General features: G+C 46.2%; 1 protein-coding gene across 1 annotated transcript in view; it reads left to right on the forward strand.

Annotated features, from left to right (window-relative positions):
- OXTR (oxytocin receptor) overlaps positions 1-22,489 on the forward strand; it is an 81,969-nt gene extending 59,480 nt beyond the window's left edge. Inside the window, exon 2 of the mRNA XM_075321593.1 lies at positions 20,324-22,489. Within this exon, the coding sequence (XP_075177708.1) occupies positions 20,324-20,574 (251 nt within the window). The 3' untranslated portion in view covers positions 20,575-22,489. The remainder of the gene's footprint in view (positions 1-20,323) is intronic.
- Positions 22,490-25,080: the final 2,591 nt, after the last annotated feature.

Consider the following 25,080-nt stretch of genomic DNA (forward strand, 5'->3'; position numbering starts at 1 on the left):
CATTAAATGCTGAAGTCCATGTAGTATTATAATCCAGGTTCGGTTATGGCTTGCCAATCGGATCCGCAGATCCTAGATTGGTTTCATGCAGCAAGAGTCTACCCCTGCAATGGACAGTCCTCCTTCTTATACCCCTGAGCTCTCCATTCAGACCATTGTGGTCTTCACGATTGTTGCATAAGACTGGGCTCTTATTGGCTATATTTCAAGCTGTATACAAAATATCCCTAATAATAATGGTCTCTGGTAGAGATGAGGGAGAGACAGATAAGTTACATCGCATAATAAATTTGTCTGGGTATCTGACCTTCACTGGCCAAGGCAATTACATGAGTCAACAAGAACTGTAACACTAGACTCCTAAGGCTATGTGTCCACGCTGCGGAAAATGCGCGGATTTTGCCGCGGATTTCTCGCGGAAAAGCCGCGGATTTCCCGAAAATCTGCAGCAGCGGCACTTCCCAGCCATTTCTATGGCTTTTTGGAAATGCTGTGCCCATGCTGCGGATTTTTCCGCGGCGGATTTACCGCGGATTTTGATCCGGAAAAATCTGCAACATGTCAATTATTGTTGCGGATTTAGATCCGGATTTTGGCTTCAGAATTGGGAAAAGAAAAAAAAATCCGCACCAAAATCCGCGGCAATTCCGCGGTAAATCCGCGGCAAATCCGCACCGTTGAAAAGGTGCGGATTTTGCGGGAAAGCAGCAGATTTTCATGCAGAAAAATCCGCAGCAACATTCTACCGTGGACACATAGAAAAAGGAGCCAGCACGATCTGAAATTGGCATGCATCATATAAAAAGTGAAAATTCACAGATTTATTCCAACTGTACTATAATAAAAAAAAAAAATGAGATTTTTAGCAAATAATTGATCAATTTTTTGAGCCACCCCTGCCAACGTCACGGCAAATCTCAATAGGGGGGTCCTACTCTATATTCTGTATTTCATGTGCCATGCGGCCTCCTAGATAAAGTTAAAAGCAGAACCATAATGGAGCACACATACCTGTAACCTCTATATAGCCGCTTCCATGTTGCAAAAAAGGCACTTGTGGATAGAGGCCAGCCCAGGTCCCAGCATGTGGAGCAAGCTCTGCACATACCAGGACTATATCAGAACTGATCCTCCCAGTGCCAGACAGCAACCATTGATAAAGGCGGACCAGATCCAAGAATGGTGCTTAATTAGCATTGCCTGTGGAAAGGGTGAGGCAACTGAATATGAACAGCTACCAACAGGAGGAATATATTGCAAACCAAAATCAGGCGTGCATGGTATGGTGATGGTCAGTCACCAGAAATTGTAGCATAACTACAGTCATAACAGAGAAAAAGGAGCCAGCACGATCTGAAATTGGCATGCATCATATAAAAAGTGAAAATTCACAGGATTTATTCCAACTGTACTATAATAATAAAAAAAAATAAATGAGATTTTTAGCAAATAATTGATCAATTTTTTGAGCCACCCCTGCCAACGTCACGGCAAATCTCAATAGGGGGGTCCTACTCTATATTCTGTATTTCATGTGCCATGCGGCCTCCTAGATAAAGTTAAAAGCAGAACCATAATGGAGCACACATACCTGTAACCTGTATATAGCCGCTTCTATGTTGCAAAAAAGGCAATTGTGGATAGAGGCCAGCCCAGGTCCCAGCATGTGGAGCAAGCTCTACACATACCAGGACTATATCAGAACTGACCCTCTCAGTGCCAGACAGCAACCATTGATAAAGGCGGACCAGATCCAAGAATGGTGCTTAATTAGCATTGCCTGTGGAAAGGGTGAGGCAACTGAATATGAACAGCTACCAACAGGAGGAATACATTGCAAACCAAAATCAGGCGTGCATGGTATGGTGATGGTCAGTCACCAGAAATTGTAGCATAACTACAGTCATAACAGAGAAAAAGGAGCCAGCACGATCTGAAAATGGCATGCATCATATAAAAAGTGAAAATTCACAGATTTATTCCAACTGTACTATAATAAAAAAAAAAAATGGCATGGCACATGAAATACAGAATATAGAGTAGGACCCCCCCTATTGAGATTTGCCGTGACTTTGGCAGGGGTGGCTCAAAGAATTGATCAATTATTTGCTAAAAATCTCATTTATATTACAGTACAGTTGGAATAAATCTGTGAATTTGCACTTTTTATATGATGCATGCCATTTTCAGATCGTGCTGGCTCCCCTCTCTCTCTGTTTGGTTGTAGTTATGCTACAAATGTCTGGTGGCTGGTCACCACCATGCTATGCACGCCTGATCTTGGTTTGCAATATATTCCTCCTGTTGGTAGCTGTTCACATTCAGTTGCCTCACCCCTTTCCACAGGCATTGCTAATTAAGCACCATACTTTGATCTGGTCCTGTGAAGCCCCGCAGGTGCTGTGTCGGTGTCGGTGCATTACCTTCAGGGACTCCACGTTGCTGGATCTCCGTCACTGGTAGGAAATCTTCTTGTTTGATCGTGACGCCACTCTCAGTATTGCGGTCAGTGGGGACCGCCACTGCAGGTTAGGGGACGCCTGGGGCTGATGGTGGGTGCAGTCGGATGTAGTAGCCTCCTGAGAGTGAGGCAAGCCCCAGGGCCCAATGTAGGTTTGTAGTACCACAAGTCGCAGAATGACTCACACAGGCAGAGCTGTCTTTCAAGGGCTTTACTCACATTTGATGGCAGGGTGAGTAGCCCGGGCCTAGCTGGGATGAACCAGATGGGAACCAGGTATCCTTCAGGCTGACTTTATGAGGGTGACTACTGACTCGCCTTCCTTAGCCCTTGGTGGTTTGGGGTGACCCCGACTTTTAGTCCCTATGGGGGTCACCCAGGGAAGATGCTCCAAGCCTCTCTCCCCTTCTTGTTTGCCGTGTGCTTGTTCCCCGGACCAGGCCACTCCAGCCTCTTGCCTCCTATGACCTATGGGCCCTCACTGCGGTTACGTGGCTGCGGCTTTTGTAGTGTTGTGGTGTGGGCTTTAAGAGCCCCACACCGGCAGGTTTAGCAGAAGAAAGTTGAATCTATCCCCGCTTCGGGATCTGCCGCCCGGTTGGGCCTGGTGCTCTCTAGCAGTCTCCTTACTTCCCACTCCGTTGCACTCTCTAGCTGAAGCTGGCTTTCAGGCAGCACTCCTAGTTGACCGTTCTCCCCCGTCTGTAGCCACTGCGCGGACGCTGTCAGATTGCACAGCTCCAGGGATCTGCTCCTCACTTGAGCTCCCTGGACTCTACACTGAACTGGCTCACTCCTCCTCCTCTCCTGTTCTTGCCTACGCCACCTAGCAACCAGACTCTCCACCACACCCCTTGAGAGGAGATGGAGGCTCTACCCCCTCCACTATTCCAGTGAAGGTGAAGGCTTGCCCCCTCCTGGGATCCCCAGGGGTCCTCTCATGGGTACATGTGTGAGACCTGATCACTATGCGCCTGTGTTCCACACCCCAGTCAGCCTTCTGGATTACCTGTATTGTACTGTCCCCAGCATGGGTGCAGTACTCAGTGGTGCCTGACCAGGTCAGGGGCGCCACATTCCCCCTTAGTTATCACCAGCACGTCCTCGGGCTGCAAGACAACATTTTAAAATGCATAAAACATTAAAACATGTAAAACATTTTAAGATCACCAGTTATCGTACATCACCACCCTCCACCCACAAGTCCGTTAACCCACCCAAAACCCTCTCAGGAGGCAGGTCACCGGTTTCTTTTTGGTAACCAGGTCTGGGCCATCCGTTTCCCCAGACCTTTCCTCCAATCTTCCTCTCCCATTGGCCGCGACTTCAGCCACTTCTGGCAGGATGTAGAGGCGGCTTTCATGGGCTGGTGGTTTCAGGGTCTACCTGGCCTGGTGGATCCGCGCCCTCAGCCCCTTCTGGCAGGATGCAGAGGCGGCCTCCACAGTTGGTGCTGGCCAGGTACCCTCTTTGTGGTGGTGAGCCAAGGCCCCATAAACAGGCGTGCTCTCTGGTCGCAGGTGAGCCAAGGCCCTTTTCTACGGACGGGCCCCCCCTGGTCGCAGACGAGCCAAGCCCCTAAACAGGCTGGCCCTGGTGGTGGTGCCACTGGTGTAACTATTTACACTGCGAGAGTTTGTGGCTATAGCAAGTTCATAGCCTTAAGGTTTATGGTTTTCTCACAATAGTTTTTGTGGGCACATGCTTAAACGTTGCAAAACAAAACTTTTCAAAACTTTAACTTCTCTTCTTACTTTACTTTACTTTTCTCTACTCTACTCCTCCATTTCACCAGGGCGTGGGCATGTAGGGCACTGGCACCCGTGACTTTCTTGCTCTCCGTCGTCGTCCGTGGTTGTTTCATCTGTAGGATCTTTGTCTGTGGTTGTTTCATCTGTAGGATCTTTATCTTTCCTTTCTTGATCTTCGTCTGTTTCTACATCTGGTTCTTTATCTCTATCTTGTCTTTCTTGTCTTTCTTGTCTTTCTTGTCTTTCTTGTCTTTCTTGTCTTTCTTGTCTTTCTTGTCTTTCTTGTCTGGGACATGGTGCTACGTCTAAGGCATAGTAGCCCCTTTCTCCTTGATGCAAGGTGAACTGTACTAAGTCCCCAATTTTCAAATTTCTGCCTGAATGTCCTCTGGGCAGGTGGGCTTGAACATCTCTCCGATTTACAAATATGCCCTCTTTTATTCCTTTTACCACAATAAAGCCGTATCCGCTTTTCAAGTTGAAGTCCTCTACTATTCCTCTGTAAAGGGGTCCTCTAGCCTGGGCTTTGGACCTTCTTAGGCACCTTTTCTCCTCCAGGTCTCTGACCGTGACTTCCCTCTGCTCTGGAGACTGCGGTGTTGGAGCAACCTGTGTTCTGCTGCGCCGTGTCTTGCGGGCTGGATTCATGCCTGTGGGCTTCCAGGTGAGGTCTTTGGGTTGATCTTCATCTGCTGACGGTGTCAAGTCTTCCTCCTCCCAGCGGGAATAGGGCAGCATCTCTGGCTCTGGGTATGGGTCTGCTGCGGTTGGCGTCGGAGTCAGCCCTTCTGCTTCATGGTCTCCTCTCCCCCTTAGTTCTTCGCTGCACTCTTTTGGTGGCAGTGCTGGGGATGGGCTTTCTTCAGCTGGTCTGGGCGGTGGACTCTCTGGCGCAGCTGCAGGGGTTGTCTGAATCTCCTTGGGGGTATACGGAGGGAGCAGGTACCGATCCACCATCTCTTGTGGGAACTGGGCCTCTAGGTCAGCCTTCAGCTTCCAGTATTCGGGGTCCTCTCCTATCAGGGTCTTCCTAGCAGGGACCTCTCTGGACTGGGGAGCGGTGTCTGCTCTGGCCTTGCAGGCCGGGGAAAATAGTGATGCAATCTCTTGGCGGGCCGCGCCCTGTATGGCGGCGGCCTGGTCTTGGCGGGCCGCGCCTGGCATGACGGCGGCCTGGTCTTGGCGGGCCGCGCCCGGCATGGCGGCGGCCTGGTCTTGGCGGGCCGCGCCCGGCATGGCGGCGGCCTGGATCAGTGTCGCTGTTGCAGGGGGCTCTGTGCAGGCTGGGCTAGACGTCGCTGCATCGATCGGAGCTTGGCGGGCCGCACCCGGCGGGGCTGCGGCCTGGTTCAGCATGTCACTTGCGGCGCGGACGAGCGTCGCTGCTGCGTTGGGGTCTTGGCGGACCGGGTTTAGCAGGGTGGCAGCCTGGGTCAGCGTCACACCTGCAGCACGGATGAGCACTGCCGTGGTGGTCGGAGCCCTGCGGGACAGGCGGGGCATCGCTCCAGCGGCCTGGGCTTGGCGGGCCGCATCTAGCGTGGCTGCGGCCTGGTTCGGTGCGCCGCGCCGGGCGCCTCTTCCGGGACCGCGGGCGTGGCAGCAGGGGTCGGGGCACTTGTGCTGGCCGGGGCATCACTCGACTCACCCATCTGTGGCTGCATCGGGGTCTGCGTCGTCGCCGCTCGGTCTGACATGCGTCGCGCGGCTCCCTCCTCGTAGGTCCGCACCGCCGCAGCCATCTCCAGGAGCTCCGTGCGTTCTTCCCTAAGCTGTCGCACAATCCCGGCCTCCAGCCGGTCGCAGAAGATGGCAAGCTCTCGGCACCACCAGGCAGCAGTGCCTGGTTCTGGGTATCCGCGTCTGGACTCCATTTTCTCTAACAAGCTGCTGGCTTCTCTTCTGCTCCGCCGTCTCTGGACGCTTCCGCTTTCTTCACCAGCGAGGTCAGAACTCTGCAGGGGATCTCTGGGTAGCCACACCTCTTCGTGGGCGGTAACTTCTTCCAGCGCGGGCTGCTGTTGTTTTTCAGCGCGCTTTTCATGGTGGCAATATGGCGGCGCTTCCAATTTTTCAAGCGGACCGCCCAGGCACATGGTCACCTGTCTGAACAGGTCTAGTCCTTATCCTGTTCGTGACGCCAGATGTGAAGCCCCGCAGGTGCTGTGTCGGTGTCGGTGCATTACCTTCAGGGACTCCACGTTGCTGGATCTCCGTCACTGGTAGGAAATCTTCTTGTTTGATTGTGACGCCACTCTCAGTATTGCGGTCAGTGGGGACCGCCACTGCAGGTTAGGGGACGCCTGGGGCTGATGGTGGGTGCAGTCGGATGTAGTAGCCTCCTGAGAGTGAGGCAAGCCCCAGGGCCCAATGTAGGTTTGTAGTACCACAAGTCGCAGAATGACTCACACAGGCAGAGCTGTCTTTCAAGGGCTTTACTCACATTTGATGGCAGGGTGAGTAGCCCGGGCCTAGCTGGGATGAACCAGATGGGAACCAGGTATCCTTCAGGCTGACTTTATGAGGGTGACTACTGACTCGCCTTCCTTAGCCCTTGGTGGTTTGGGGTGACCCCGACTTTTAGTCCCTATGGGGGTCACCCAGGGAAGATGCTCCAAGCCTCTCTCCCCTTCTTGTTTGCCGTGTGCTTGTTCCCCGGACCAGGCCACTCCAGCCTCTTGCCTCCTATGACCTATGGGCCCTCACTGCGGTTACGTGGCTGCGGCTTTTGTAGTGTTGTGGTGTGGGCTTTAAGAGCCCCACACCGGCAGGTTTAGCAGAAGAAAGTTGAATCTATCCCCGCTTCGGGATCTGCCGCCCGGTTGGGCCTGGTGCTCTCTAGCAGTCTCCTTACTTCCCACTCCGTTGCACTCTCTAGCTGAAGCTGGCTTTCAGGCAGCACTCCTAGTTGACCGTTCTCCCCCGTCTGTAGCCACTGCGCGGACGCTGTCAGATTGCACAGCTCCAGGGATCTGCTCCTCACTTGAGCTCCCTGGACTCTACACTGAACTGGCTCACTCCTCCTCTTCTCCTGTTCTTGCCTACGCCACCTAGCAACCAGACTCTCCACCACACCCCTTGAGAGGAGATGGAGGCTCTACCCCCTCCACTATTCCAGTGAAGGTGAAGGCTTGCCCCCTCCTGGGATCCCCAGGGGTCCTCTCATGGGTACATGTGTGAGACCTGATCACTATGCGCCTGTGTTCCACACCCCAGTCAGCCTTCTGGATTACCTGTATTGTACTGTCCCCAGCATGGGTGCAGTACTCAGTGGTGCCTGACCAGGTCAGGGGCGCCACAGTCCGCCTTTATCAATGGTTGCTGTCTGGCACTGAGAGGGTCAGTTCTGATATAGTCCTGGTATGTGTAGAGCTTGCTCCACATGCTGGGACCTGGGCTGGCCTCTATCCACAATTGCCTCTTTTGCAACATAGAAGCGGTTATATATACAGGTTACAGGTATGTGTGCTCCATTATGGTTCTGCTTTTAACTTTATCTCGGAGGCCGCATGGCACATGAAATACAGAATATAGAGTAGGACCCCCCTATTGAGATTTGCCGTGACGTTGGCAGGGGTGGCTCAAAGAATTGATCAATTATTTGCTAAAAATCTCATTTATATTACAGTACAGTTGGAATAAATCTGTGAATTTGCACTTTTTATATGATGCATGCCATTTTCAGATCGTGCTGGCTCCCCTCTCTACCGTGGACACATAGCCTAAGAGTCTTGTAGAAACAATGAGGGGCTTATCCCCGTCTATAAACAAACTATCTTCATGTCTGGCTGAATTTTAAGAAACTTAACCCATGCTAGGCACTGACAGAGTGCATGTCATCACAGAGAGGATGAATCTGGTGATTCTTAATACAGACTCAGAAGGGATCCCATTAGCTACAAGAAATATTTGGCAGGTGGTTAGTCCATCTTCATGTGGGATGTTAGAGTATAAGGATTCCACATCCATGGTGGCTAAGATGGTACTCTCGGGTAGGGGACCTATTGTAGATAGCTTTTTTAAAAGGTCAGTGGTGTCCTGTATCTAGCTGGCTGTCTTCCTTACCAGTGGCTTAAGGACATTATCTACCCACCCAGAGATTTTTTCAGTGAGCATTCCCACCCCTGAGATGATTGCCCTCTTTGGGTTACCTGGCTTATGTTATGAATCTTGGGTAGCATATAGAAAATTACCATCCTTGGATTCTCAGGTATTAGGTCCAGAAGGTTTGTGGAATTGAAAGCTTGCTTTGTAATATTTTATTTTTTATTTTAGTTAGCCATTAAAAGGTATCACAACTACAAAATTATAATTTTGTTTCTCTCAGTGAGAGCAATCAATCATTTTTCAACTGGCTAACACGGTACCAAAACCTTTTTCTCTGTGTATGGGAGACATATTCCTGATGTGCACACTCATGACAGTTTATCCTAAAATTAGAGGTACAATTTAAGGAATTTTCCTGATATGTATACAGGTGTATGGATACTTCATATATAGAGGAGATAAAGGGGGGGCAAAGATAATAGCCAGATCCGGGCATCTCCCTGTGATAACCAGCATTGCTACATAAAAGCAGCGGTCTACGCAGGCAACATGGAGACACTTAACTTCTCATGATATACACTCCCTGACAGAAGCTCTGTCGCTTATCCATGTTATGTAAATAAAAGCTTAGAACCTAACTTTAAATTCATCCATTGGTTTCATAAATAACTCTTTTGAAAGCTGAAACCCTCCAAAGTTTAGGTTATGAAAATAAAGTTGCTGCAAAGCTGAAATATTGATCATTTAATGAACACAGAAAGGTCAGATTTTGTCAAGACAAAAGTTTTGTCGCCCACAGAAAGTAATGTGAAATTCAAACAAATAATTAACTTCTAATACAAAATATGTTGCATAACATTGGTGAATGAAGTTGTGGTGCTATTAAAGCCATATTTAATATTTTGTGTGACTTCCATGAGCTTGAAGGAATGCATCCATGCGGTTCAACAATGATTCATACAATTATTGATGAAGTCATCAGGAATAGCAAAGAATGCAGTCTTACATGCCTCCCAGAGTTCATCTAGAGTCTTTGGTTTTGTCTTCCAAGCTTCCTCTTTCATCCTACCCCAAACATGCTCAATGATGTTCCTGTCTGGTGACTGGGCTGGCCAGTCCTTGAGCACCTTGATCTTCTTTGCCAGAAGGAACTTTGTTGTAGAGATGGATGTATTAGATGGAGCACCATCCTGCGGCAGAATTTGACCCCTTTTATGATTGGGAATGTAAGAGGTAGCTAATACTTCTTGATATTTTAGGCTATTGATATTGCCTTCCACCATGCAAATGTTTCGCACTCCCCCATACTGAATGTAACCCCAGACCATGATCTTTCCACCACCAAACTTAACTGTTTTCTGGATCCATACAGGCTCCAGTAGGTCTCTTGCAGTATTTGCGGTGGCTGTGGTGTAATTCAACTGAAGATTCATCAGAGAAATCCAGCTTCTGCCACTTTTCCAGCGTCCATGTGTTTAGCAGGCTGTGGGACTTGGCAAATGCCACACAGTTTTTTAATTGCCTTTTGTTTAGTGCTGGCTTCTGGGCACTGTTTCTACCATGGAGGCCATTTCAAGACAGAATCCTACAAACTATTCTAGTTGACACAGGGACTTGAGGTGACCAGGCCTGTTGGAGCTCTGCTGCAGTGGAAGAGGGGCTGGCTTTGGATTTTCTAACCAATAAACGTTCCTCCTGAGCAGTTGTGTTGCGGGGTCTGCCGGACCTGGGCTTCTCAAAAACATCTCCAGTCTCTTCAAATCTTTTTTTAATTCTTTGTACTTAATGCTGAGACACATTAAAGGTGCCAGCCACCTCTGCAGTGGATCTGATCTTCAGCCTCTTGATAATCAAGGCTTTGGTTGCAGGGTGGATTTTTAGCATATTGTCAGAGGTCAAGTTGCAGTTCAAGTGAAGGTCTGGGGAGCTGGGTTTCTTTTCATACACACCCACTAATTAACCGATCATTTAGTGAGCACAGGTGAGGATGTAAACTAGGATTGGGTGCATTATATGACAAGGCGACAAAACGTTTGTCTTGCCAAAATCTGACTTTTCTTTGTTCATTAACTGATCAATATTTCAGCAACTTTATTTTCATAACCTAAACCAAATTTGGGAGGGTTTCAGCTTTCAAAAGAGTAATTTATAAAACCAATGGATGAATTTAAAGTCAGGTTATAAGCTTTTATTACATAACATGGATAAGCGACAGAACGTCTGTCAGGGAGTGTATAGACTGCCCCCTATAAAATGAATACTTTCTATTGTATGTCCCATCTGAGGATGAGGATTGCTGCACAGCTTTTGCCGCAGACCTCTAAGCTCTTCAATTATCTTCAATTATCCCACCATTGAACAAATATGAACAGATTAATTGCGACTAGAAAGATAAATAGCAAAATATTGACTTTTTATTTGAATGATACAAAGTAAATATTAGGTTGTGTTTTGACAACTAACATATTTCCATCTGCATTAGAGCGGTATCCGCGGCCCCCTCACATTATTATATTTTTATTTAGCAGATGATGATTCCTACAGTTCCTCTATTAGCATCATGTTTGGTTTGGAAGTCTAGCACTGCCTCCTACAGGTCATGAGCGGTACTGTAACCTTATACACACAGCCTGCTGTAATGTCTGCAGGAGTTATATGGTGCACATCCAATATGTCTGTACCAGCTGCACTAGAGGATTTCATATCAAACAATAAGGCCCTGATAACATTACGCTGATGACTTGTACAAGCCGCATATATTACTGTGCACAAGTCATAAATCTTCCAACTTCCTGAGGAATTAGGGACAGTAATACAATGTAAGCCCACCCTCATTACACCTGTATATGTATATAAGGAGGGCTATTTCCTGGCTAAATAATAAGCATTGCCCAGATAGTGCCATATATAATTTACTACGTACAAGGCACAGATTGTTCATACCATACAGAGAGTGGCAACCTTTACCCACATACACACAGTACTCACAGAGTGTCAACCTTTACCCACATACACACAGTACTCAGAGAGTGCCAACCTTTACCCACATACACACAGTACTCAGAGAGTGCCAACCTTTACCCACATACACACAGTACTCAGAGAGTGCCAACCTTTACCTACAGTACTCAGAGAGTGTCAACCTTTACCCACATACACACAGTACTCAGAGAGTGCCAACCTTTACCCACATACACACAGTACTCAGAGAGTGCCAACCTTTACCTACAGTACTCACAGAGTGTCAACCTTTACCCACATACACACAGTACTCAGAGAGTGCCAACCTTTACCTACAGTACTCAGAGAGTGCCAACTTTTACCCATTGTACTCAGAGTACCAACCTTTACCCACCATACTCAGAGAGTGCCAACCTTTACCTACAGTACTAGGAGAATGCCAACCTTTACCCACATACACACAGTACTCAGAGAGTGCCAGCTTTTACCCACAGTATTCAGAGAGTGCCAACTTTTACCCATTGTACTCAGAGTACCAACCTTTACCCACCATACTCAGAGAGTACCAACCTTTACCTACAGTACTCAGAGAATGCCAACCTTTACCCACAGAATTCAGAGAGTGCCAGCCTTTACCCACAGTATTCAGAGAGTGCCAACCTTTACCCACTGTACTCAGAGAGTGCCAACCTTTACCCACTGTACTCAGAGTGCCAACCTTTACCCACTGTACTCAGAGAGTGCCAACCTTTACCCACCGTACTCAGAGAGTGCCAACCTTTACCCACCGTACTCAGAGAGTGCCAACCTTTACCCACCGTACTCAGAGAGTGCCAACCTTTACCCACTGTACTCACAGAGTGCCAACCTTTACCTACAGTACTCAGAGAGTGCCAACCTTTACCCACAGTATTTAAAGAGTGCCAGCCTTTACCCACAGTATTCAGAGAGTGCCAACCTTTACCCACAGAATTCAGAGAGTGCCAACCTTTACCCACAGTATTCAGAGAGTGCCAACCTTTACCTACCGTATTCAGAGAGTGCCAACCTTTACCCACTGTACTCAGAGAGTGCCAACCTTTACCCACCGTACTCAGAGAGTGCCAACCTTTACCCACTGTACTCACAGAGTGCCAACCTTTACCTACAGTACTCAGAGAGTGCCAACCTTTACCCACAGTATTTAAAGAGTGCCAGCCTTTACCAACAGTATTCAGAGAGTGTCAACCTTTACCCACATACACACAGTATTCACAGTGTGCCAACCCTTACCTACAGTATTCAGTGAGTGCCAGCTTTTACCCACAGTATTCAGAGAGTACCAACCTTTACCCACAGTATTCAGAGAGTGCCAACCTTTACCTACCGTATTCAGAGAGTGCCAACCTTTACCCACTGTACTCAGAGAGTGCCAACCTTTACCCACCGTACTCAGAGAGTGCCAACCTTTACCCACCGTACTCAGAGTGCCAACCTTTACCCACCGTACTCAGAGAGTGCCAACCTTTACCCACCGTACTCAGAGAGTGCCAACCTTTACCTACAGTACTCAGAGAGTGCCAACCTTTACCTACAGTACTCAGAGAGTGCCAACCTTTACCTACAGTACTCAGAGAGTGCCAACCTTTACCTACAGTACTCAGAGAGTGCCAACCTTTACCCACAGTATTCAGAGAGTGCCAACCTTTTTAGTTCTTAATGTGCACACGTCCCCTGAAGAAGTGGGAAACGCGCGTCGGGACAAAGGACAACACAACCACATTAAGAATTAAACAGGTCAGTAAAAGCTGCGCTTGACTGCATTATCTCCCAGGCTAACTAACCTTCCCACGAATCACTAGTATGCAGTGTAAATTAAATAGCACATGGGAGGAATAGGGAGCAGGAAATAGTACATTTAAGCATCCATATGGAGGAGAAATTTTACCAATTAATGCAGAATGGTCACGACAAATGTTAATAACAAGTCAGTGCAGCAATAGAACCTAAAATAGTGGTATTGGAGCAAGTCCAGTGTGAAATTTTTGTGACCTTGTTTATATATATGTATGTCAATGAAAAATATTTTTAAATTTTGTATCCAATAAAGTATTGATATTAAGGAAATGCACCATCCCAAGTCATTTTTAGTGGTATACATACGTATCAGGTGTGGTTCCTACGCAATTCAGGCGTAGATATAAGGGCAAATGATGCAATGTGTTTCCATAGTGTAACGAAAAGTCACCAAGCCAATAAACAATTCTCCTGCACTGTGTAGAAGAGTGGATTTTTATATTAATCTGTTTTCCCATAGTCAATGGAGGATAATTCAGCTCATAAACTAGTAGGACTGATTAAATCTTTAATGAAACACATTAAACCTTAAAGAGTGTGGACCCCCTGACCCTATAAATGGCCACTTACCCCCCATACACTGTGCTGTGATTAATATATCGCTGATATGAGGGCAGGAGACTTGTGCTGCTGTTAAAACTAAGGAAAACATTAAGATTAACAGATTAGCATAAAAACCTTACACTTCCCTTACGTCTGAACTAACAGTGCAACAATGGGGACTTTACAAGCGGCAGTCCATAGGGAGGGCGGTCTTGACTGGAGGAATTCGAAATTGAACGCAAAAAGCCGTCTTTACCGAGAACCCAAAAATTAACCTATACTGGTTGATAGATGTATTGTGAGCACAAGCTGTAAAGGAAATCTGATCGGGCGGGAGGAGACTTAGTTTGACCAAGGATGGCGCCATGGCCAGACATATCACATCGCTCAGGGGCCCAAGAGGTCAGGTGGCCCATTTCTATTCCAAACTAGGTGGAATTGTGCATTATGATAAGCTCTTGGCTTCAAAGAGCCCATATATTGTTCTGGCACAGGGGTCCTCTTCTGTCTGTGTCCGCCAGTGGACGACACTATTCTGGAGAGTGCTCTAGAAGGATGGAGATCTGACCAGTGCTAATAAATTCTCAACCTTTGTCAGCTTCAAATTTATAAATCTCAAAACAGGATGGTTCCAAAAACTAGATTACGTTCCTCATAAAAAGAAGATGTATAATAAAACATTGAAAGATGATCTCTCCAAATGACAAGTTAGGGAATATTGGAGAGAAAAAATTGGCAGAAGCTCTAGTACGGATATGTCAAGGTAGATCTGCTGAGGACAAGACGTGAAGTTCTCCTATAGATCTTGCAGAACGTAACCTCCTTGGATAGGGATTTATGAACCATCTTGTACGTAGAGGAAAAGCCTAAATCCCCTGATCTGTATTTTCTCGTTGGTGGACGTGAGAGCCTTTTTATGATTATTTCAAGACTTGGTTTATCAAGTTCTCTAATAATGAGATCTGTCTTGTCACAACACTGAGGATTGAAGGTCCATTCCATCAGATTCCACCTCATGGTTCAGAGAGACACCGTACATATTTAGGGCTCAGTCAAAGTACCATCTTAGCACAGGTCTGAGATGGCAGATCTTCTCCTAGGACAGTGTTCCCCAACTCCAGTCCTCAAGGCCCAACAACAGGTCATGTTCTCAGGATTTACTTACTATTGCACAATGTCATAATTTGCTCACCTGCACAGGGAATGATTCCAACACCTGTGCAATGCGAAGGAAATCCTGAAAACATGCACGGTTGGTGGGCCTTGAGGACTGAAGTTGAGGAACACTGTCCTAGGAGACCGATTCAGGCCACCTCCACCAAGAGCCTTAGACAAGAGTCTTACCCAAAAGCCAACAGGACTGAAGTTTAGACCTTCAAGGCCTCTTAAGAATAGTTCCCGTACAAACAATATGATCTTCGTATTTCACAATTTATTATTATTCACTTTCATAGTGGAATATCAAGATGAAGAGACCACTCAGTCTCGCTATACGTCGTCCTGGTGGGTGCAGACCTGTGACAGAGACGTCCTTACATTATATGATACCCCACAAGATAGGTATAGGGGCTGGACATCCTTAAAGGGGTTGTCCAGTCTAAATGAGAAGTCATAGAATCATACAATGGTAGAGTTGGAAGGGACCTCAAGGGCCATCGGGTCCAACCCCCTGCGAGTGCAGGTTTTTCTAAATAATCCCAGCTATATAGTTTTCCATCTTCCGCTTGAAGATTTCCATTGATGGAGAGCTCACCACCTCCCGCGGTAGCCTGTTCCACTCTCTGACTGCCCTCACTGTTATGAATCCTCCCAGTGCACATGCTACCAGTTTTTTAGTTGGAAATGGTGGTCACATGGAGGTGAGTGTGCGATATTCAGACTCCCGACCAGAACCCAACTAATGGGGCATGCCTTACTCAAAACAAGTACAGTACAGACCAAAAGTTTGGACACACCTCATTCAAAGAGTTTTCTTTATTTTAAGGACTCTGAAAATTGTAGATTCACATTGAAGGCATCAAAACTATGAATTAAAACATGTGGAATGAAATACCTAAAAAAAGTGTGAAACATCGAAAATATGTCTTATATTCTAGGTTCTTCAAAGTCGCCACCTTTTGCTTTGATTACTGCTTTGCACACTCTTGGCATTCTCTTGATGAGCTTCAAGAGGTAGTCACCGGAAATGGTTTTCCAACAGTCTTGAAGGAGTTCCCAGAGATGCTTAGCACTTGTTGGCCCTTTTGCCTTCACTCTGCGGTCCAGCTCACCCCAAACCATCTCAATTGGGTTCAGGTCTGGTGACTGTGGAGACCAGGTCATCTGGCATAGCACCCCATCACTCTCCTTCTTAGTCAAATAGCCCTTACACAGCCTGGAGGTGTGTTTTGGGTCATTGTCCTGTTGAAAAATAAATGATGGTCCAACTAAATGCAAACCGGATGGAATAGCACGCCGCTGCAAGATGCTGTGGTAGCCATGCTGGTTCTGTATGCCTTCAATTTTGAATAAATCCCCAACCGTGTCACCAGCAAAGCCCCCCCCACACCATCACACCTCCTCCATGCTTCATGGTGGGAACCAGCCATGTAGAGTCCATCCGTTCATCTTTTCTACAAAGATACGGTGGTTGGATCCAAAGATCTCAAATTTGGACTCATCAGACCAAAGCACAGATTTCCACTGGTCTAATGTCCATTCCTTGTGTTCTTTATCCCAAACAAGTCTCTTCTGCTTGTTGCCTGTCCTTAGCAGTGGTTTCCTAGCAGATATTTTACCATGAAGGCCTGCTGCACAAAGTCTCCTCTTAACAGTTGTTCTAAAGATGAGAAGGTGTGTCCAAACTTTTAGTCTGTACTGTATATTGAGTGAGACTTGGCTCTATATAGCGGGCGCATCCAACTAGCATGCACAGGGAGCAAGGCCATGCCCACTAGTCGTGTTCTGGCAGGGAGTCTGCATATTTCATACATGCGGCCACGTGACCACCATTCCCATTTCAAAAAATGGCGAATACGCGCAGTGCACAGTGCGTGTGATGTGAAGACTCACAAGTCCACAGTCACATAAAGTGACTGCAGACTTATTTTAAACTGGGGCTGGACAATCACTATAAAGGGATCAGGTTCATCCTCCTTTAGTTTTGAGAGAGTGCCCTGAAGATTCTGCATACATGATACTGGTTAAGAAGCTTAAGCAGCTTTTTATAGGGTGAGGGGTCGTGGGTACAAGATCATTAGGGTTTAATATGTTTCATTCAATATTTCATCTGTCCTACTAGTTCACATGGATGGAATTAACCTCATTATTGTGCTGCTGTTTAGGAAGTAAGGGAACAGTGATGCTGCCCTCTTCTGGCAGAAGAGGGTAAAACTAATGTCTCATTGATAGTCCTATCTATACAATATTATACGAGTCTAAGCCTTTGTGCACACTCTACAGGAAATCATTTTTTTAATGGTATTTTTAAAACACTATAAAAGATGCCAGACATCTTCCATCTGTCTTCCTGGGCTGCTTAGACTTCTTTATTTAGGTTGTGGTGCTCCTGAAGAATGGTCAGATCACTTCTTTTAACCCATTTATGACTTTTGACATGTGAATAGTATGTCATTGCTACATAGAAATATTTATCTCCATCCTTTAAAGCTTTTTCAGGCAGGTTGCAGAGCTCATCTGCCTAAAATAAGACACCCTTGAAGGTCTTTTCAGACATACCGTGCAAAGTTCCCAAAATTAGTGACTGCCCTGCATCATTAGGGGCTGCCCGCATAAGAGGACAATTTTTCTGTTCATACTTTGGCAGGTAATTATGGCTAAATAATATTTTTGGAATTGGATTTCGTTAAAAGGGTTTCACCAACTGCCTTTTCTAACTTCCGTGTTCTGTTGTTTATTTTAACGCTATCGGCCCTTTTCTGAGCTCCTCTCTGCTGATTTATGACCACAGACCACATCAATGTAGGATGTGCAGGAAAACAAAGAGCCTGTAAAAGCCAAATTGTTCAAAATTGTTAATCTTAGGGGAAAAAGTTTCTCCTTGCGGAGACTGACAAACGAATCTGGCTTCCTGTGAGGAGTCTTATAGCTGCAATGTTCCTCTGTAAAATATTCAAATTGCCTCTTCAGGGAGGAAGGAGGCGAACTCTAGCGCCACCTATTGGAAGTAGCAATCCTAAAAGTCAAAAGTGAGCATTTTGCCCTTAGGCTATGTGCGCACGTTGCGTACAGTTCACTGCAGAAATTTCTGCAGCGATCTGAAGAGCACATGTGCGCTTTAAATCGCTGCAGAAATGTCCGTAGTGAAGCCGATTCCATGCGCTCTGCCTGCAGCTCCTCCCATAGACAGAGCAGGAGCTGCCGGCAAAGCGCACGGAAGAAGTGACATGTCACTTCTTTTTACGCAGCGCTTCAGCAGTAGCCGAAGCGCTGCGCTCTAAAACGCCACGTGCGCACGTCCCCTGCACAATCTCCATAGACTGTGCAGGGGACGCAGGACGCATGCAGTTACGCTGCGCTACAAAGCGCAGCGTAACTGCATGTATTTACGCAACGTGCGCACATAGCCTTATACCCCACTATAGCTTCTCATATAGCTAGATCAGATCTCATACTTTGCACTGACGAGGGACAATCACCCCAATACACTGTATCCCTTTAGGCTATGTGCACACGCTGCATTTTTTGCCACGTTTTTGCGCTCTTTTGGGTACAGTTTTGGTCTCAAAACTGCATGAATTTCCTTCCCCAACAAAGTCTATGAGATTTTATTTTGGCTGTCCGCACAGTTCAGTTTTTTTTGTTTTTGGCTGCGTCTTCGTGGTGAGCACAAAGATGCAGCATGTCAATTTTTTTTGCATTTTTCACTGCATTTTTCACCCTTTGAATGCATTGGACAAAAACGCAGCAGAAAACACATCAAAGCGCAGCAAAAAATGTGCAAAAATGCATGCGGTTTTTTATGCGTTTTTCCGATGGGTGCATTGTTGTGCGTTTTTGGGGCCAGAAATGCTGCATCTTTGTAGTCAGAAAAAAATGCAGCGTGCGCACATAGCCTTAACGAGCCTTTTTACATGACTTAGGATTTATGCCAGATCAGAACCTCAATTTGCAGACACTGTGTTTCGGGGTGATTGCCCCTTGTCAGTGCAAAGTATGATATCTGATCTGGCTGTATGAGAACCTATAGTGGGATCTAAGGGAAAAACGTTAGACAGGCCAACCATCTGGCTGACTGTGAGCAGTCTTATAGCTGCAATGCTCCTCTGGGAAATATTCATATTGTCTCTTCAGGGAGATAGCAGACAAACTCTAGTGCCACCTATTGGAAGTAGCAATCCTAAAAGTCAAAAGTGACCCTTTAACAAGCCTTTTCATATGACTTAGGATTTATGCCAGATTAGAACCTCAATTTGCAGACACAGTGTTTTGGGGTGATTGCCCCTTGTCAGTACAAAGTATGAGATCTGATCTGGCTGTATGAGAAGCTATACTGGGATCTAAGGGAAAAACTTTTTTCCTTGCAGAGACCCTACATACTAATCCTGCTGCCATTGAGGAGTTTTATATCTGCAATGTTTCTCTGGGAAATATTCAAATTGTCTCTTCGGGAGGAAGGAGATGAACTATATTGCCAACTATTGGAAGTAGCAATCCAAAAAGTTAAAAGAGACCCTTTTGCCCTTATACCTAACTATAGCTTCTCATATACCCAGATCAGATCTCATACTTTGCACTGACAAGGGACAATCACCCCAAAACACCGTGTCTACAAATTGAGGTTCTGATCTGTCATAAATCCTATGAAAAGGCTCGTTAAAGGGTCACTTTTGACTTTTAGGATAGCTACTTCCAATAGGTGGCGCTAGAGTTTGTCTCCTTCCTCCTTGAAGAGACAATTTGAAAATTGTTAATGAAACAGAACTACAAAACATGATTTTTATCCCCATGTATGCATTTAAGTAAAAAGAAATTGTCCCCAAGGAGCCCCTTTAAGGACAGCATGCACATGTCTGCACACACAGGACAGCCATACGCTACAGACACCATTATATCCACTCTCCAGTCATACATGACTCTACGTCAGCATTGCCCATAGTTCACACAGACAGTGCCTGGCAGCTGTTGTGCTGTGATGGCATGCAGTCGCCATGGCGATATCGAGTTGTCAGGACATATCTGATAATACCCACTCATCCCCTGTTATGAGTCATACACAAGAATGGAGGTGGGTGGCTTTGCTGTGTCCCTTGTGAACGGTGCAGCCCACGCTCCCTCATCAGGGCTCATTGTGTCAGTCTGGGTATACAGCAGGTACACATGTGTGTTTTCCAGCAGTCCTATGTAAGGCACATTGTATATATGTATGTGTAGTGTTATACATCACTCACGGGTCCTGCGAGTCACAAACTAACCCCATATTGCATTGGGTCCCATAGGTCCCCATTACGCCTCTGTAACCGTCATTCTTGCCATCAGTCCCAGATTTGTCAGGATCATTCCAAATATATGTTTTTTTAAAATCTTAGTAAATTTCATGACCATCGTTGGGGTAAAATATTCCAAAATTGTCATCATCAATGTCGGTACCTATGAGCTGTGAGCATTTTTAACCATCGATATCGTCACCCATGAATTTTGGGAAGGTTCTAAGCATCAATGTAAAACACACTATACAAATTTTGCCTATGTTTTTACTTATACATCTTTGTTTTTCTCTTTGCAGCGTCGCTGTTCATCATCGCCATGCTCCTGGGGAGCCTCAATAGCTGCTGTAACCCCTGGATCTACATGTTGTTCACGGGTCACCTCTTCCACGACCTCCTGCAAAGCTTCCTGTGCTGCTCCGCCCGGTACCTGAAGTCGCGGCAGCAGGGAAGCGATCTGAGCGCCAGCAGGAAGAGCAACTCCTCCACCTTCGTGCTGAGCCGCAAGAGTTCAAGCCAGAAAAGTATCACCCAGCCATCCACAGCGTAAAATTCCCCCCTAAAGATGCAGAAACGTGCGTGGGGGAAGAATCCGTGGTGGGCTCCTGGTCAAAAATCAGCTGGAAAGACTGAGATCTGCAACTCACTTTATATACAGGAAAAATAGATATGGAGGACACATACTGAAGGTGGATGGTGGGTGGCCATTTTCACATTGGATGAAAGCTTTAGGAGCATCTTTAAAGGGGTCTTGTCACTTGATATAAATATAGATATTTTTGACCTAGTGTAAATGTCGCTGTTCTTATGAATTCGGCGCTGTTTTTCTTTCGTTCCTGCACCTCTCCATTCCTGGGATATGGCCTCCTCTTCCCTGTATATAAATGTAGCCTTTTACCCAAGGGGCGTGGTCATCAAGAATACACCCATAGAGAGAGATGTTGATGACCCCGCCCCTTGTGTAAAAAGACTGCATTTATATACACGGAAGAGGAGGCCATATTTCAGGAAAGGAGACGCGTAGGAAGAAAAGGAAAACAGCATCAGATTCAGGAGAACAGCAGCGTTTACAACAGGTAAAGAAGATTACATATGTATGATGAGTGACAAGACCCTTTTAACTGATTCTCCCAGCCTAGATGTCCATATTCTGGTGAAGCACCAGTTCTCCATCTCTAATCTGTAGGGATCACATTTGCTGCACTCCCTGCACACCTGAAAGAGCCTTAATTTGTATGATGGCAGTCCTGGTTTTACGTAAACAGAGCCTAATTCTTCAATAATGATCTGCAGCATTTTCAAGATTTCTGCTTGTTGAAACCCTAAGGCTTACGTTTTTAGAGGGGTATTCCAGTTCGAACAAGCTACCACCTCTCCATGCTGAGACCAACCACAGAAATAACTGGACACCACCGTGACCCCTCCCTCATTATGAACCACGCCCACTGGTTTTTGCTAAATTGTACAAGCTTTATTTGCACAAGAACTTGACAATCTTCATGTTTTCATTCTTAACGTGATAAACCGCAATAGGGCCTAAGGTGAAAATCCCCTTTAAATCATGCTACTAAAATGATTGGTTTAATATGATGTCATGTGACCTCTCATTTCCGCCTCCTGATTCTCGCGGCTCACTTAACCCTTCCCGCTTCATTCCAGACTGCTTTTCACCCAATCTATGTTTAAAATGTGTAAAATTATAATTTCTGTACAAAAACACCACAAATCTCAATAACTTCCATGGTTTCTATACGACATGAGAGCGGGAAATGTCTGGCACCGCAGCGCTGAATATAGTAATCCTCAATTTACTAGAAGGGTCTAATGAACCCCCACAGTGACTGTCTGACCACCGTCAACCAACATAGGAAAAAAAATAATACATTTTTTTAGTTGTTAGGGGCAACAATGCCCCGATTTTCATGTATGGAAACCAATGCAGGTAGAGTTTTCCTGACAACCAATCAGGTTTTTACTTTCATTTTTTTAACCTAGAGAGCTGGAATCTGATTGGTTGCTATGGGCAGCACCATTGATTTAATAGGCCTCCTGTAACTAGGGCAGAGAAAAGATCAAGCAGTAACCCCTAGCAACCAATCATCTTGCTGAATGCACATTCCAGTCAAATCTGAGTGGCCACTGCCTGTTTTTCTTTCTTTTTAGGTGAGACAACCAATCAGAGCACATATTTAATTTTCTAACTTGCAATGACAAAATGTAAGCTGAAATCTGATTGGACCGCATCCTCAACTTTCCCGCAGACATCGCAAAGTGATGGAGGCGGAGAGAGGGCGGGGCTTCTTGGCGCACCTTGTACATAATGTTTTATAAAGCAATCACTTTTCTCCGTCATTTTACAGATCACTGATGTATTCTGAGAGTTTTATTTTATGTCTTGTAAATAAGAGATATCAGATCTATCTTTAATAAACTGTATTCTGTACCGCCACGAGGTGGGGAGCGGAGTCTGCTTTGTATTCTCTTTACTGCACTTTATGGGGGACACTTAAAAATTTGCTTCTTTTTCCACTTATGAGCCACCTTTTCACCCTCCGTCTCCTGAATTCATCCTTCACCATGAAAAACAGCTAATATTTGGCTTGTTCAAGACAAAGTTGTATCACAGCTCACTGAGGGATCAGATTATATATGCCTATTGAAGTCTATTGAGTGAGGAGGAGCAGAGGTGGTACACAGACATGCATAGATCCATTTTCCTGCTTTCTAGTAAGTGTTTTATCTCACCTTAGTACTGGACTCACAGCTACACTGCTCAGCACTGCTGTATAATGTCCTCCATACTGCTGCATTCTAGTAACCTATTAAGCTCACCTTTGTGCAGGCATCACAGGTACACTGTTCAGTACTGCTGTATAATGTCCTCCATGCTGCTGCTTTCTAGTAACTGTTTTAACTCTCCTTAGGTCTGGACTCACAGCTACACTGCTCAGCACTGCTGTATAATGTCCTCCGAGCTGCTGATTTCTAGTAACTGTTTTATCTCATCTTAGTGTTGGACTCACAGCTACACTGCTCTGCACTGCTGCATAGTGTCCTCCATGCTGTTACTTTCTGGTAATTGTTTAATCGCTCCTTAATGAAGGCCTCACAGGTACACTGCTTAACACTGCTGCATAATGTCCTCCATGATGCTGCTGTCGAGTAACTCTTATATATCTCCTTAGTGCTGGACTCACACTGCTCAGCATTGCTGTATAATGTCCTCCGTGCTGCTGCTTTCTACTAACTGTTTTATCTCTCGTGAGAGCTGGACTCACAGCTTCACTGCTCAGCTCTGCTGTATAATGTTTTCCACTCTTCTACTTTCTAGTAAGGTTTGTGTTTCACACCAGTGCTGGATTCACAGCTACACAGCACAGTACCTCTGCATAATGTCCTTCTCCTTATGAGAATGTGCTATATGTAGACAAGAGAGCTGGGATCTCTCATATCTGTGTGTGCTTTGTATGGAAGACATCAAAGCAGCTTGTCTCCACTCACCAGCTCAGAGACAACTGAAAAATAAAGAACCTGCAGAGACATACTGTATGTAATCAGCACATTTCTCCGGACATGCTCTGTGCTGCTAGCACCCTCCTCTTCTGATCTTTATAGTCAGTGACCCACCTACCCAACAGATTAGCACACAAACCCCTTGAAAGACTCTTTATTAATGAAGCATGTCTGGGTTTTTTTTTTTTTGGTTTTTTTTTACTATGTAGCTGTCAATCTGTGACTTTGTATAAAATAAGCAAATGCATCTGCTGTTACTCTATGCCTCCACTATGTAACCTCAGTATAAACCCCCCCACACAAAATCAGCACGCTCCTGTCCTGAAATACTCTGTTGGCTGTGAGGTCCCTGTTCCAGAGGATCTACTGGATTGTTGAACATTGACCATTTATTTGCCCAGTACCGGTCCACACAGTTTTCTATAGAAGTGTAGCGTCAATGAATACATCAGGGTGCTACAGGGAGCTGCATCCTTATCCAGGGTGCAGGGCCTACTCCCCATAGTTCCAGGTACCTAGGAAACCGGTGTAACTCCCATCTGCACTACAAAACCCAATCAGCTCACATCAGTCACTGCCAGGCCCACCGGTGGGGTTGGACTAGCTGGAAAATGGGCCAGTCACTTGGGAACTGGGCAGACTGGGAGGGGAAGTAAAGAGGTGAGCTCCAGAGAGTGAGGAGCTGGTAGAGTGAGCTCCTGGGGAGCTAAGAAGAACTGATTGGGTCACAAGCAGTGATCCGGGTCCAGAGGAGTCGGGGACCGGTTGCAGGGATGTTGGACAGGGGTGTGACGGACGTAGTCTTGGAGGGACTGTCGGCACCACAAGGGCCCAACAGAGCTGACCGGCACCGAGCACGACGGGGTGCAGGACCCTTGGTCAGGAGCCGATTCAATGTCCTGACAATTCACCTGAGAGGGAGAGGATCTTCAAGGACTTCCCATTTATGATCCGATGTTGAATAACTACAATGAGCACAATCCACCAGAGTCGTAGGTAATAACGTGCCGACCGCAAGCCCTGAACTTACCACCACACTAGAAGTAGCCGGGCAGCATACCTGACAATCCTAGATGCCTCAAACCCAGCCGGAGGACTACATAACTTACAAGGCAGAAAGTGCCTCAGAACAGATTTCCCCAAAGAAAATAGGCAGCCTCCCACATGTACGGACTGTGAGCGAAGATGAAAAGACATACACAGTAAGAGCAAGATGGAGCAAAGAGAGGCCACTCTATTCTAAATACAAAAGACAGAATAGGGAACTCTTGCGGTCGGTATGAAAAAACCCTATCCAAACTTCCTACAAGGAATGTGCAAAAAAGGAGTGCTTAGTTACCCGATATTTACCTTGGTTACCAAGCGCAGAGTCGCTGGTGGCTGGTGGCTGGTCGCTGGTGAGATCTGCCTGATTGACAGCTCACCAGCTACCATGTAGCGATGCACCAGCGATCCTGACCAGGTCATATCATGGTCGGAATCGCTGGTACATAATTTAGTGAGACGATACCCTAACCCTTGCTAAAATAAATAGCAAAGACTG

The sequence above is a fragment of the Anomaloglossus baeobatrachus genome, chromosome 8, assembly GCF_048569485.1.
Source record: "Anomaloglossus baeobatrachus isolate aAnoBae1 chromosome 8, aAnoBae1.hap1, whole genome shotgun sequence".
NCBI classification, from domain to species: Eukaryota; Metazoa; Chordata; class Amphibia; order Anura; family Aromobatidae; genus Anomaloglossus; species Anomaloglossus baeobatrachus.